The sequence below is a fragment of the Leucoraja erinacea genome, chromosome 1 (assembly GCF_028641065.1).
Source record: "Leucoraja erinacea ecotype New England chromosome 1, Leri_hhj_1, whole genome shotgun sequence".
NCBI lineage: Eukaryota > Metazoa > Chordata > Chondrichthyes > Rajiformes > Rajidae > Leucoraja > Leucoraja erinaceus.
In genome coordinates, this window is record NC_073377.1 from 17,677,004 (window position 1) to 17,693,290 (window position 16,287).

General features: G+C 43.3%; 1 protein-coding gene across 1 annotated transcript in view; it reads right to left on the reverse strand.

The window, feature by feature from the left end:
• dym (dymeclin) overlaps positions 1 to 16,287 on the reverse strand; it is a 304,411-nt gene that overhangs the window by 22,817 nt on the left and 265,307 nt on the right. Inside the window, 3 exon segments of the mRNA XM_055659199.1 lie at positions 5,958 to 6,071; positions 7,873 to 7,896; positions 7,899 to 8,060. Of these exon segments, the coding sequence (XP_055515174.1) occupies positions 5,958 to 6,071; positions 7,873 to 7,896; positions 7,899 to 8,060 (300 nt within the window).

A 16,287-nucleotide genomic window follows, 5' to 3' on the forward strand; every position in this document is an offset into this window, starting at 1 on the left:
TTCAATAAGATTATGGCTGATCTTTTACTCAGTTTTACTTCCTCCCACCACCCCATATCATGAATTCCCTTAATATCCATTGATCTCTCTTGAACATATTTAGTGGCGATGGCCAGCTTGCACATAGAATACCAAAGATTCATAACCTTATGGGTAAAGAAGGTTCTTCTCATCTCTATCCTGATTGGCCCACCTCGTATTTTGAGACTTTGATTCCCAATTTTGGATACTGCAGCTAGAGGAAACATCATCCTGCACCTACTCTGTCAAGTTTCATCTGACTTTTGGAAAAACAAAGGACTGTGCCAGTTTACACCAGTCTGAAACGTCACCTATTCTTTTACTGCAGAGATGCTGCCTGGCCCGGTGAGTTACTCCAGCACTTTATATCTTTCTCTCATATAACTTTTGTATGTTTCAATAAAGATCACCTCTCGTTTTACTGAAACTCACGGAGTATAGGTCTAGTTTGCTTAATCTGGTGAATTTTCACTGCACTCCACATATTGCAAGTTGTGTCCTTCTTAGGTAGGGAGATAAAACCTGCACACAAATATCCCAGGTATATTCACACTAGGGTTGCTACAAAATTGCAGCAAAACTTCGGTACGTTTGTACAGAATTCTTCTTACAAGTAGGATACCATTTACCTTGCTAATTACTTGCTGTACCTGCATGTTAACTTTAACTACTGCATGTGAATCTAATAAATCAAGTAAGTGTATTAAAGATATGAAACTGGGACTGCAAGTTGACTTTCAGTGATTCATGTACAAAGACACACTAGTCCCTCTAGACACTGATATCTTTCAACCCTCTATCATTTAAAAGATATTTCACCAGCAATGGTTTTGACCAAAGTTGATGATCGCACATTTTTCCACATTATATTTGGTGTCATAGTCTAATCATTTTGTATTTCTACATTCCTTGAGGCTTCACTGCATCCTCCTCATATTCGAGAGTGCCACCCAGTTTTTTTTATCTTCAATCTTGATATATTGCATTTGCATGCAGTGGTGAATGTGGAAACGGTCAGTTGTTCATGGTTGTTTTCCCAACTATGCTCAGACAATTTCAAAGTAATGGCAATTTCCCAACACTTGCACTGGGGAATTTGAATAAGTAAACTGTGCCAAGTTCGATTTGGCATAGGAACAACTTATCCATTCATTTTAATGGAGAGGAACAGTTGCGAGTTAGTTATGGTTAATTTGTACTTTTTAAAATTGTTTGAGTGCATTTAAATATCTTTAATTAGTTTAAAATATTTTAATTTAAATAAATAAATAAAGTCTAAATAATTTTTAATAGGAGTTGCATGTTTCTGAATGTCGGCAACTTTCACAGTATTTTCAGTTCCAGTTAAGCAATCAGTTATCAAACAAAAGCAAAGTGCTAGAGTAAGTAGGTCAGGCAGCATCCCTGGAGTGACAATAGAAAATAGGTGCAGGAGTAGGCCTTTTGGCCCTTCGAGCCAGCATCACCATTCACTGCGATCATGGCTGATCATTCCCGATCATTCCCCAATCAGTACCCCGTTCCTGCCTTCTCCCCATATCCCTTGACTCCGCTTTCTTTAGGAGCTCTATCTAACTTATTAACTCAGTAAGTTGACTTACTGAGTTACTCCAGCACTTTGTGTCTTTTTTTGTAAAGTGGAAAGAAATTCTTGTTTCTACTGCGTTCGCTGCAAAAAAATGTTTACAATGGTTTTGATTATTCGCCAAGTAAAAGGCCTTGCCTGCCTGGAAATTCTCACCACAATCCTAAGATCTGATCCAGACCATAGGATTTGGAAAGGTGAACTGCATAAACTAAGTCCAAACTTCCTTTGGTGGTCAGTGGTGAGTATGGGCAGCATGTCACCAACCACAGCTAACCGGCCAAAAGAGAATCTGGGACAAATGTTGATCCAGGCTCATTCAGCTTATCTTTTTGGGTCAGGATTATCCATATGATATGGGGACAAGTGATCATCATATTTTTCAGGTATACAAAATGCAGAAGTAATTAGATAATGCGGACATCAGAAAGAAAAACAATAGACTGGCAAAATAGACAGCCAAAATCTAATGCAGGGAATAGCAAGATGATTTAAAATAAGAGGAGACGTGTTTGTGGGCCTGCTGAAGAATCACATTAAGTCAGAGTCATAGAGCCGTACAGCATGAAAACAAGCCCTTTGACCCAACTCATCCATACCGACCAAGATCACTCATCTAAGCTAGTCCCATTTGTTCACATTTGGCTAATTTTTTTTGAACCTTTCATATCCATGTACCTCTCTGTGTCTTTTAAATGCCATTATAGTACCTTACTTAATTACCTTCTTGGTAGCTCGTTCCATTAACCCACCATCCTCTGAGTGAGAAAGTTGCCTCTTAGGTTCCCATTAAATCTTTAAGTGAGCAAACAAGTGCATCTGGAATACACTGCATGAAAGTGATAGAAGCAGAGTAAATGGTAATATTAAAAGTAAAATTGAGTCAAGACTCAAGTGTGTTTAATTGTCATATGTACCAAACCGGAACAATGGAATTCTAACTTGCAGCAGCATAACAGGTCTGTAAACACAATACTCAATAGGTAAAATAATAAAGAAACACAGTTAAATTAAAAAAAAATATATGCAAAACGAAAGAAAAGCCCAAAGTCCCTAGTGCAATCAAGACTGTTCGTAGTTTGAGGTTTATTTGGTGCCTGTGGTGTTCAATAGCCTAGAGTAACTTAGTAGACAGGCAGCATCTCTGGAGAGAAGGAATGGGTGATGTTTCAGGTCGAGACCCTTCTTCAGACTGAGTGAGGAAGATACAGAGATAAGGAATTGTAAGGTGTGAGAACTAAACATCAAAGGGGAATGAGATCAAGGAACCCGTAGAATTGTTACAACCAATTCTACATTTTCCTTGATCTCCACCCCCTTTGATGTCTCATTCTCACACCATATATTTCCTTATCTCTGTATCTCCCCCTCCCCAACTCACAGTCTGAAGGTCTTGACTTGAAATGTCACCTATTCCTTCTCTCCAGAGATGCTGCCTGTTTGCTGAGTTACTCCAGCATTTTGTGTCTATCTTCAGTTTAAACCAGCATCTGCAGTTCCTTCCTGCAGTGCTCAATAGGCTGATGGATGTCGGGAAGAAGTTGTGTCTGCATTTTGGAGGTCACAGTTTTCAGACTCTACCTTCTTCCTGATGGCAGGAATGAAATGAGAGTGTGGCCAGTGTGGTGTAGGTCCATGATGATGCTGGCTGCCTTTTTGAGGCAGCACCCCTTATAGATCCCTTCGATGGTAGATCCCTTCGATCAATGATAAACTGCTCAATGGGCAGAGAATACAGGACAACAGGAAAGAATAGAGAATTGCAATTAATTGAATAGACTAATTGGCCTGTCCCATTTAGGCGATTTTTCAGCGGACAGCTGGCGACTGTCAAGTTGCCGGCAGTCGCTTGAAAAACTGGAATCTGGAGCGGCGACTGTCAGAGTGGAACACACACACACACACATCACTTCCTTCACCAGCCCGTGTGAATGTTTTAGACAGCGCACCCCCGCTTGCCCTGTCTAAAAAATTCACACGGTGCAAAGCCAAAGTGATACAGACACACACCATGATGAACAGCTAGGTTGGTGCTGTAAAAAGACAGCTAAAGCACAGTGTACGGTAAGTCCTTTAAAAGAGGGGGGGAGAGGGGGTGGAGAAGGAGTGGAGACAACTTTTAAGAAGCCAGAGATACACGGCTGTGAAGCTCGGCAGACATTTAACATTACCGGTCGGTTATCCTTGGTTCTGAAAACTACTGCTTACCTTTTTTTTCCCCAATGAGCCAATGAAATTCACCGGTCCGCATCGGCTATAACCTACGAGAACCTCCCTACCTCCTGCAACCCACTAGGACCTCCTGCTGACCCACCTACGGCTCGAGAATTCTCGCTACTCTCCATGACGATTTCATTCTAGTCGCGCAAATTTTTCTTAACATGTTGAAATATTCACGGTGACCATAATGAGACCGCTACTGGTTCCCAGAATGTGGGAACTCCTCACGACCATGAAGGCAACCCCCCGGCAACACCCGCGAATATGTGGCGACTGCATAGTCTCCCGCAGTCGCCTAAAAAGGGCCTGTCCCACTAAGGCGATTTTTGTTGTGCGACTACAGGCGACTGCCGCAAAATTTTCAACATGCTGAAAACATTTAGGCGACAGTGGAGACAATTTTGCTGTCGTAGGTTGTTGTAGGTTGACGTAGATGTTGTCGTAGGTTATCGCCAGGTGTCGTAGGTGAATTCCATTAAAACTAGTCCCTGGCAGTCGCCTAATTACTCATTCTCTGATTCTAAGTGGCTATACCATTTGGAATCCCAGCATAATTAGTGCAGCCAGGAGCAGGAAGAAAACAATATTTTCACCAAAGTATTACAAGCAAAGAAAAATGGACAGCTATGTTTATACTATAACGGAGTGCCACTGGCCAAGTTAAGATGTTATATATTATCACACTAAGTTACCTTTCATACACAGCCATACCCTTATGTGTGTAAAATCTGGAGAAAGACTTGCACTTGAATGTAAAGACAACAATGAACCAATGTGAGAAATTCCAGTCTTCTCCATTTTACTGATAAACTACTGTCTAAATGAAAGTCAGCCAGAAGATGATTGCCAGCCAGCTACAAATTTCTGAGGACAGTCTGAATGCAAATTCTGGTGACAGATAACAATGCAAATTTTAACTGGCCCAAGTTACAATCCCCAGGATAACAAGACACAAGATCATTTTCAAACATGAAATATCTCAGAAGTTTGGTTTTGCTTAATGTGCTAATCCTTTCCACACTAATACATTCCTTAGGAACATCCTTTTCAATTAATTTACTAAAAAGCAAAAACTCTCTTTTATACAGTTCTTTTCATTACTTCAGGATGTCCCAAATGCCTGCATTTCATTTGACAACAGTCTAGGTATTGTTAATGTTATAAGGTAAGAAACACCACAGGCAATGTGCTCGCAATAGGTTCTGCCCGATGTTGTTTTATATATAGGAAGAATGACCACTTGACAGGATCATTTTTTCTCTGTGGATAAACTTAAGGCCCTGTCTGGCAATAGAGGAGGCCCATGATAGAAAGATCGGTATGGGAATGGGAAGGTGAGTTGAAATGGTCAGCAACCGGAAGATTTGGCAGGCCTCGGCTGACCAAATGCATATGTTTGGCAAATGTTTGTCTAGTCTATGCTTTGTCGCACCAATGTACAGGAGGCCACATCAGAAGCACCTAATACAGTAGATGAGGTTAAAGGGAGTGCATGTGAACATCTTTCTTACCTGGAAGGGCTGCTGGGGCCACTAGATGGATGTGAACGAGGAGGTATGAAGGTACCTATTGTACTTGAGTTTGACCTGATTGTATTGTATTGTCATTCCTACGTTAGCATGTTACTGTATCTTGGTACATGTGAGAATAATAAACCTAAAACCCCCAGATACCACTGAACAATAGTACAACAATCTTCATCCTCCTCTGTACACTTCCCAGGCTGAGGTCTGATTTCCCAGTTTTCTGAAACTCAAATCAGGTACCAGATATCCAGGGCTTAACTTTCCATTTTTTGCTGTATCTGAGACCAGGCACCAAACTTTTCAAAGTTGCTTGCTAACTGTTGACGGAACGACCTGCAATTGAGGCCCAGATCTACAGGGAAACACGATTCTTAATTAGCTTCCACTCCTCCCAACTCCTCCTGTGTATACATTATCAACAGCTTCATGCTCATTAATCAGCTTTGTCACTTCCTCAAAAAGCTCAATCTTCTACAATGATGTATCAGCTTCAAATTTTGCACTTGAGATTCTGGAATAAACCTGATTCAGATATGCGATAATCTCAAACAAGCCAAGACTGGCCTTTCAGCAATTACCAATTTTGACTAGACCATAAGACTCACCTTCAGTTTATCTTTGGGCAGTGCTACTGCTCCCTGTTTGATGACCTCCAGGACCCGTTCTACCGACAGGTCTGCTCCTGCCTGTTCCAGCCGATGACTGAAGAAGCTGATCACCTACAAGGTAAAACATCAGGAACAGTCAAAGCTCCTGTTTCCTAAATATGGAACAACCCAATGTCCAACCAATTGCACCAGTACAAGGAAGAACAAGTACCTAGTTATTTTTCTTTTGGTGTGTTCCCAACACGAGTCTTCTTGTTTACTTTACAGATCAATGGACAAAGAGACGTAAACCACGGAAACAGATCCTTTGGCCCAGTTCTGGGCCATACAACAAGTACCCATATACATTGTGTACAAATCTCATTTTATTTTCCTCATATTCGCATGAACTCTACCATTAATGATCGGGGCAATTTACAGAAGGCACTTAAGGGCCTGTCCCACCAGCATGCGATAGCATGCGTCCAGGGCGACCAAATGTGGTCGCTTGAGGCGTACGGCCTCACGGGGCCGGTCCCACTTCGATCGGCAGAGGCGTATGGAGTTGTGCAGGGCTGGTCCTGACATCGCGCAGGGCTCCAAAAATCCAACGGCCTGTTGGCTCGCAGCCGCGTTGAGGCCGTACACAGCGCCTCGACGGGCATACGCAGCATCTTGACGTTGTACGCAGCATCTTGACATCGTACGCAGCGTCTTGACGGCGTACGCCTAGCGCGTGGTGTTGCGCGATGACGTCACCACCCGGCGTGCCGTTGTTTGATGACGTCACCGCCCGACGCCGTGCGACGTCCAAGTCGGCCAGCCTCCTGCCCAGCTGATTGGTGAGTATAATGTCTGGACCAGCCCCACACAACTCCATACGCGTCCGCGGTTTGAATTGGGACGAGGCTGTACGCCTCAAGCGACCACGTTTGGTCACGCTAGACGCATGCAATCGCATGCTGGTGGGACAGGCCCTTTACAGCCTACCCACGTTTACATGTTTGGGCTGTGGGAGGAAATGGAGCACGTGAAGGAAACTCAGCTGGTCACAGGGAGAACATGAAACTATACACAGGCAGAATCCCAGGCTGAAACCTGGGTCACTGCAACTGTGAGGCAGAAGCTCTATATAGAATGCCCTATCTCTCGGTGACCTTTAATGGTAAGAACTCTTCGTGAAGAACTCTTCGTGAAGAACTGGATAAACCATAAAACTATGTTTTATTTAAATGTAAGAAAATGCTTGCACAACAGATCAAAGGCAGGAACACTTTGCCCACAGTAACCGGGATATTCAAGGATGTTTATTTGGTATTGCATTTGACAAAGTCATTGGTGACCAAGGGGCCTATTCCAGGGCAGTACTATTATTTTAAAAAAGGCAGCAGGCAATTTTTGATAGCAGGAAAGTAGCTACTCATAAACCTCAGCACATTTAGATAAAGGGTTGAAGTAGAACTGCAATCGACTTTGACCATCCTCTTGGACGAATAGCCTAACAACAGTCAAATACTGAAGATGGCACCTAATGGCCTTAATAAAGCACTGGAAAACCACATACCCAAGAGGTGGTGCCTCAACAAAAGTCAGCAACTTTAGGGATAAAATTAAATTGAGAAAGAGTTAAAATAAAATGATAATATTAAATGTGCGGTCTGTGGAGTGGAAATATGTAAAGTTCCCATTTAATTCAGTATTAAATCATAACTACACAATTTTCTCAGCCTAATACACCATTCTGTCTGCAGGTCTGCTTCCTGGACTTGCTGCTATTTTTGGTGAACAATGTTCAACTGCGGTCGATGTATCAGTGTCAGATTTTAAATCTATACCATACAATTTTAGTTAAAAATCTGTAGTCAAACTAACTCATTGCAAATGACTTGGGGAAGGTTTAATGAATGGAATGTTTGTCTAATTCATTCCTTACCATGTCGAGATTCTGCATCACATCACATCCTGGAAGGAAGGGTGTGTGCGGAATTGTTCAAAGAGGTCCCGTTTGTACAGGAGTGCATAAACCAGGTTGGGATTGTGATGAAGAGAGGAGGAAATGCAGGAATTTATGATCTCCAACATCATTCGAATTACTTCTTCTATCACAGTGAGATCTTGAGCCTGTGTAAAAGAAAGTGCAAAGAGTAAGTTTCTATCCCAGAGGGAGCAAAATTGACAGTCTCATTATCAGATTATTGACACATAATTATCTGTATCTATAAAAGTCTCGCAATGTAAATAGAAGTTTAGAGACGAAAATTTCAAGCTGGAGTTCCAAAAGTACGGGTATAGTCAACAACTACTGGAAAAAGATGGCAAGTTGCAAATGTTATAGCAAACAGTTGTCATGGTGTTGAGCCAGAAGGATGTGGAAGTATCCCAAGAAATGCATATATACCTTGTAAATTTCATTCTGGCAATTCGTGTAATTGCGCCTGCACTATATCTATTAGTGCCCATGAATATTTACTTCATCTACACATGTCATGGAAAAGCAGTCAACAAAATAAAGTGGATAGGCATATGGATGAGAAGGGAATGGAGGGTTATGGTATGAGTGCAGGCAGGTGGGACTAAGGGAAAATAATTGTTCGGCACGGACTTGTATGGCCGAGATGGCCTGTTTCCGTGCTGTAATTGTTATATGGTTATAAAATCAAAGACAACCCACCCTAGTCATTCCGCCTTCTCCCTGCTCCTGTCAGGTAGAAGCTTTAAAGACAGTCAGATTTTACCAGACTCAGGAAGACCTACTTCGCCTCTGTCACCAGGCTTCTGAAAAGTCTTTCCATGAGGGCCTGTCCCACTTACGCGACTTTTCAGCAACTGTCTTCAACCTTCAAGCTCGAGGGCACTCGCCTGAAAAACCTCGAGTTGGATCGGCCGTCAATGATCAAACCGCAAGCTGGGTTCACTGTCAGCACACACACACACTCAAACACACACACACACACACACATCGCAAAGGCGGGGGTCAGGGAAAGAGGCCGCTGTCTGAAATTCACACCCACGATGAACAGGAAGGTAAACCCTCACGGCCAGCTTGTCGAAATTCTTGGTGCCCACGGTGACGAACACTGACTCCATCGCCCCCCCCTCCCCTGCAGCGGCAGCGAGCAGGCAGGCAGGCCGGTTGGCAGGGCGGGGACGAGCCGAGCGACAGCAGCGGGCAAGGCAGGGTTGACCAGCAGCGGGCGGTCGGACAGGACGGGGACGGGTCGTGTGGCACCTAAGCTGGAGTGGGCAGAGAGAGGGAGGGAGAGTCGGGTTGCAGGGTGGCCGAGTTTGAGTGACTCACACACACACAATGCAAACTGGTCCAATCGTCAAGTCAACGGGATCTAGACCACAGCTAACAATGAATGACCTGTGGATGAAGGAACTGCAGATGCTGCTTTTTATGGATGGAGGGAGGAAGGGAGTGACTGAGGGTAGGGGAAAGGAGAGGGAGGGAGAGGTGAGGGACCGATTGGGGAGGGGAGGAGGGAGAGGGGAAAGATGTTGGGGAGGTGATGAGGGAGAGTGGGGGGGATTGAGGGAGAGGAAAGGTAGGGAGGGAGATGGGGAAAGTGGGGGAGGTGTGGAGGGGGGGGGGGGGGGGGAGGTGAGGAGTGGGGGATAGAGGGATAGGAGGACGGTAGGGAGGGGAGAGGAGTTATGGAAGGAGGTAGGGGGTGACTGTAGGGGAGGGAAAGGGGAGGGAGGGAGAGGTGAGGGAGGGATTGGGGGAGGGGAGAAGGATTCAGATTCAGATTCAGATTCAATTTTAATTGTCATTGTCAGTGTACAGTACAGAGGCAACGAAATGCAGGAGAGGGGAAAGAAGAGGGCGGGGAGTGGGGGGGATGAGGGAAATGATCCGTGCCTGCGCAGTTGTGGGCCATGCGTGAGTGGTGCATTATTGCGTTGGGGGATGGGTTGAATTGGGGGAAACGGGTGAGTGGTAGAATATTGCATTGAGGAACGGGTTGCGTTGGGGGACCAGGCCTCCCATGTGACAGGGACCCAACGGGTCCCACTTTGTCTAGTCATTCTTGAAATTCAACATTGACCAGTGTGTCAGCCCATACTTTTTAGCCAATGGAGATCAAATTTGAGACCTGAAATTGAACACTAAAATCATGAGTGTCCGAGCATTATGGGTCCCCACTCTCTTGTAACCTTCAGAAACATGGACATCTTGCAATAATCACCTCAATGTTATGGGCCTATCCCACTGCGGCGATCTAATTTGCAGTTTGCTTTCGACTCAAACTCGCAGCATGGTCGACACGTGGTCCTAGGGGGTCACTGGAACTCTCCTTCATGCTCGAGGGAAGTTCCCGCATACTGAAAAATTTTCCACGAGCAAAAATTGGTTGGCATGGTTCTTTTGAACTCGTAGTGTAGTGGAGTGCGGTCGTCTTCTTCTTCTTGCGTGTGGCGTGCACAGCCTAAAGTTGTAGGACAATTTGTTCTATTTGATTTTATTTGATTCCGCACGCCGGGTTGATTGCATTCGTCGAAACAGGGTGGACCACGTGAAGGTTGCAATCTCCTATCCCTGGAGTGCGGTCGCTATGTAGTTATAGGCAGTCGGGGAAGCCGTAGGCAATCTCCTTTGCTGACTGGGCATTTTAATTGGCTCATTGGAGTTTTCAGAACCAAGGAAAACTGACTGGTAATGTTAAATGCCCGCTAAACTTTATTAAAAGTTGTCTGGCTTCTTAAAAGTATCTCCACTCCTTCTCCTCCCCCTCCCCCCTGCTCTCTAAAGGACTTATCGTACACTGTGCCAACCGTCTTTTACCTTCATGATCATTGTGAATTTTAGACAGCGCTCTCCCGCTTTCCCTGGCCCCCGCCTTTTGCGCTGTGTTTGTGTGTGTGTGTGTGTGTGTGTGTGTGCTGACAGTCAAACCAGCTCGAGGTTTTTCAGGCGAGTGCCCTCAAGCTTGAAGGTCGAAGACAGTTGTTGAAAAGTTGCGTTAGTGGAACAGGCCCTTAAAGGGGGAACTAACACTGTCTCCCAAACTGTAAATCCACTGGCAGGATAGATTTACTAATGTCATTTTTCTTTTCCAGGCCAACAGCCACAGCATTTACAATCTAATCATGCTCAATCAATTCCATTATCTGCATGCCTGATGCAAGACTCCAATACAATTGTTTATAGCCTGAGCTATTGAAAGGAATTGGGAAGGTTGGGACTTTATTCCTTGGAACGCAGAAGTCTGAGGGGTGATTTTAAAGAGGTGTATAAAATCATGAGGGGAATTGATGGGGTGAATGCACAGAGTAGAGGAATCAAGAACTAGGGGACATAGAGGTGGATGATTCAATAGGTATCTGATAGGCAACTTTTTCACACCGAGGGTGGTAGGTATATGGACGAGCTGCCAGATGAAGTAGTTGAGGCAGGTACAATAAAAGCATTTCAAAGACACTTGGATAGCCTTGAATAGCATTTACACTTTACTTGCCCTCAAAGTGCTTCAATGAATCAATTACTGTTTGGAATCTGGAGCATTTGGCTATTTTTTGATTATTATATTAATACATGGCTATGCTACAGCTTTAAATCCATTCAGACGTCTAAAAACTCTCTAAATAAATGAGCGTTACTCATTACACAATTGTAATACTCTTTTTTATGACATGAAAGAAAAATTGTTGATGCGTGACAGCCCAGTTGAATAACCAGTTTAGAGGCAGCTCCAAATGATGGTGATTATCTCTACCTCAGGTGCCTTACAGAGGGAACCTGCTTTGACCTACCCCAGGAATCTTTCCTCAGACCTGGCATTAATTTGTCAACTGAGCATGAATTATTCCGAGAAATAAGATCAGTAGAGGGTGTGGGACATGGCTGATTAATTTGGAAGAGGAATAAAAGCTTAAGGTATAGGCCATAATTCCTAAAACTTGCCTGATGTTGTTCCTTTATTTCATTTCCACCAATTTGCCATTTCCCCTTTCATGGAGTAATTCAATCATGCTACAAAGGGTGTTCTGTTGATGCTACCTGCTCCCTCACCTCGTCTAAGTTAGAATTCATTAAATAGGAGTCTAGACTGTAAGTATTTGGCAAACTGTCTAACCAGAATGATTAAGATCTGGTCTGCCTGACTCAATCCTGTACCAAGCAGTGTAATAGTGAAATTTTGGCAAAACAAAGTGTAAATTCAAATATAGTGGTTAGGCAATGGCAGTTTTGAGTTTTAACTGGAGGAAGATTGGTTTGAGATTCTAGAAAGAAATGAGTTCAGATAGTATTGATACTGTATCGGCTTAATTTCAATTTGGTTCAACACAATATGGATATCAGGCGGATGAATAGAAGCAGCAGACATTTGGGTTCAAAGGGAAGAGAGAGGTAAAGCCAAGAAGAATTGTCATGCTGTATTATGAATACAGAGAGAAAGAGAGAAAAAATAAATGACCATGGATTAGAGTTTGCAGAGCAATTGCCTGTGAAAGCACAAACTTGCTCCTGTTATCTTCTATCACTGCCAATGTGGTGCCACATCCGTCCTTCAATTAACATGGTCAATAACACACATTCTTCCATTGAACCTATTTCAATATGTTCATGGCTGTGTAATTCCCCATCGACCTGTTCTGACATAGTTACACGGTTACCTTTGAATTTCTGAAAGAAACCATTCCTGCCCACACTTACTTTGCACCACAAATAAAGCACTGAAGTACAAGGAAGGAAAGAAATTGCGCTGGGTATTCCCTCCCAGTTCAGGGCTGACCTCCACACCTGACTTCATAGCAAATGACACTCCTCAATATGCTATCAGTTCATTTACTTATATGTCAAATAATTCTAAATAAGAATAATCAATTTTCACTTTTATTTACTACACCAGAGGTCACCCATTATCAACTGGTCCATCTACTAACGTCTCAAATGCAATTTCCTCATCTCCTCAATTATTGCCTTTTATTGAGAAAAAGACTACACAGCTTTGTAAGAGGAATGAAATAACAAAAAAGCTGGGGAAATAACAAGAAAGACAGAACAGCTTTCATTTTAGAAGGAAAGAAGGGAGGGGAAGGCTAAATATCTGGAAGCGCAAAAGAGATGAAAGGCCTTGCCAAGTGGAGCAACATGCAAATTTAAAATTCAATACGCTGGGAAAGGAAAGGCAAAGCAGATCATTTGCATGTCATGACAATTAACTTCTGGGACTCGACCTGATCAGAAATTGTGAGAATGATAGGTAAAGAGATGGGTGGCACTAAATTTTTGAGAATCTTAGTGACAAAAATAAGATTAGAAAGCACAGGAAAAAATGCATGGGGTGACTGTAGATTGTTTAAGTTCAGTATTACCTCAAATGCTTTTGAAGTGAAAAGAATACCTAAAAATGGGAACCATGAACACATGGAAAGTTTACTTTCAGAAGTTATGTGAGAATGGAATCAAGATGGCAAATCACCACAATCTTTGAGCCTCATGGGGAAAGTGAGACGTAATATGACAGGGAAAACTGAAGAATGATGGAAAAAAAAGTCAATGCAGGCATAGATGGGGAATTAGGAGAAATTATGAGCGTGGGAGAAGATAAAAATGCCAGAGATGTTGGCAGAGTTAGCACATCATAATCTTGGATAGAAAATTATTCAGAAAGGTTAGCACAGTGATGATCCTCACAACTCTACAGCTCCGGCTTCAACAACATAATCCGATCCAAATTCATCCTCCAAACTTCCCGCCAAAATAATCAAGGGCCTTCATTGCGGACGCTGGATTATTTCTCTGTAACTGTAATGCAACAATGCTGTAAAACTATGATATTCTAAACTCTGGTATTTTTCTCTGTGCAGTACCTGTTGTACTTGTATGTGGCTTGATTGACTCATGTATAATATCATTAATTTGACTGGATAGCACACAAATATAATTTTTGTTTACTACAAGAAAGCAAATATTAATACCAACTCAACAAAACTCTCAGTACACATCTTGAGAGTTGACCTTGTGGAGTTTGGGCATTCTCTCTCTCTGAATATGTGCTTGGGTTTCTGCCGTTTGGTCTAGATCCCTCGCAAGTCCCAAGATATCCTGGATGATTAGTTTATGTTACTGCAAATGACTTCTTAGTATAAATAAGTGGCAAAAGAATCATAGAGCAGCTGATGGATATGTGAGAGAGGAAATGCATTGAAAGCTGATGGACAATGTAGATGGACAGAATATATTACCGAGCAATTTAATGGAAACATATACTTATGTATGTAAATCTGTGAGGTATAGTCTGTACAAGATAATATTGGAATTAATTTGTGGTTTACAGTTACGCAACTGCATAAAAGGAACTTTCAATAATCTTCTATAATGCAGAATTTTAAATGAAGCAGATTATTCTGTGCTACAACATTTCAGACATCAGACTGTCTGCTCACATTACTGCTGCCTCATTTCCTCAGAGTCAGTCTATATAGGATCCTCAGGTTTGTGTGGGAGGAAATGAAATCGCGACAATACAAATTATAGCAACTATTTAATGTCCATTATCTCATCACATTGTGGTTATGTGTCACGTCTGATGCTGCAAGTAAATTCAGAAAGCATTTGATAAGGTCCCACATAGGAGATTAGTGGGCAAAATTAGAGCACATGGTATTGGGGTTAGGGTGCTGACATGGATAGAAAATTGGTTGGCAGACGGGAAACAAAGAGTAGGGATTAATGGGTCCAATAGACAATAGGTGCAGGAGTAGGCCATTCGGTCGTTTGAGCCAGCACCACCATTCAATGTGATCATGGCTGATCATTCCCAATCAGTACCCCGTTCTGCCTTCTCCCCATATCCCCTAAATAGGGCTATCTTTAAAAGCCCTATCTAGCTCTCATAGAAACATAGAAAATAGGTGCCGGTGTAGGCCATTTGGCCCTTCGAGCCTGCACCGCCAATTGATATGATCATGGCTGATCATCCAACTCGGTATCCCATCCCTGCCTTCTCTCCATACCCCCTGATCCCTTTAGCCACAAGGGCCACATCTAACTCCCTCTTAAATATAGCCAATGAACTGGCCTCAACTACCCTCTGTGGCAGAGAATTCCACAGACTCACAACTCTCTGTGAGATAAAGTGTTTCCTCGGCTCTGTTCTAAATGGCTTACCCCTTATTCTTAAACTGTGGCCCCTGGTTCTGGACTCACCCAACATCAGGAACATGTTTCTTGCCTCTAGCGTGTCCAAACCCTTAACAACCTTATATGTGTAATGTATATAATGTAATTGGTGTTACCTGCCTCCAAGTTAAGGGGGAGCAGTGTGATGTATGTAATATAATTCCATGTGTTATGTCTTGTGTGAGGGGACGCATGCGCTAGAGAGACTCAAGGTGGCGTCCTGGAATAAAGAAGCTTGTTAGTTTACTCCTGTATCTGAGAGTTCCTTTGAGTCAGTTCCAAGTACCCAAATACACTACAATTGGTGACAAGGATGGGATAGAGTTTGTGAACTCACCCACAGGACTGTTTGGCAACACGTAGGATTGTTTAACAGTTTAAACAGTAGATACGGAGTTGTGTCGCAGTTGTTTGCGAGCCGGACAAGAGAGGCCTGCAGATTCTTCTATGCCGGGGACTGCATTTAAAACATCAGCTGTACAAGTCGGCGAGTTTTGTCAGGCTATCTCTATGTTGTGTCTACGTGGCAAGATGTCGTCCTTCGGATTGTTACTCATTTTAGACTGAGTTGTTTTTTTTGTCAAATTCCTCAAGATGAATAGTCTTTGTACAAGTTTTAGATAAATTGTCACACCAAAACACACAACAACAGCACGACGAGGATAAAAAAACAGAAAAGGAAAGAAGGACTGTCAGAAAAAAAAAAGGTTGTGTTTGGAAACAAAGTGGAACGGCACTAAGCCAAAAGATTTGGCGCCAAATGGTTTTGAATTGGCGCCAAAGAAAAGAAAGGTCGGAACAGGAAGCAAGGAAAACAAGTGGGGCAGTAAGTAAGTGTCACCGAAGAAAGCAGCCGAGAGCTGGAAGCCTAACCAGCAGAACAACGACGGTGTCAACTTAGCTGGAACATTTTCCAGGGCTGTGTAGCCAAGGCCTTAAGGGGCAGAAGAGGGCCAGCAACTGCCACCGACTTCGTATGTTTTCCAGGGCTGTGTAGCCCACAGCCAGGCCCAGGAGCCGCCAACGACGTCGAGTGAGGGCCTAGTACCGGGTAGGTCACGGACAGGTCCAGTGAAGCCACCAACGAAACGGAGTCAGCCCGGCTGGGAGAAGAGTCAGCTAGGTCGAGGGAGAAAGCCGGACGCGAAAGAAGCGGACCGGCAGAGTGAAAAAAAACTGGCCGCGAGAGAAACGGACCGGTCGTGAGAGAAAAGC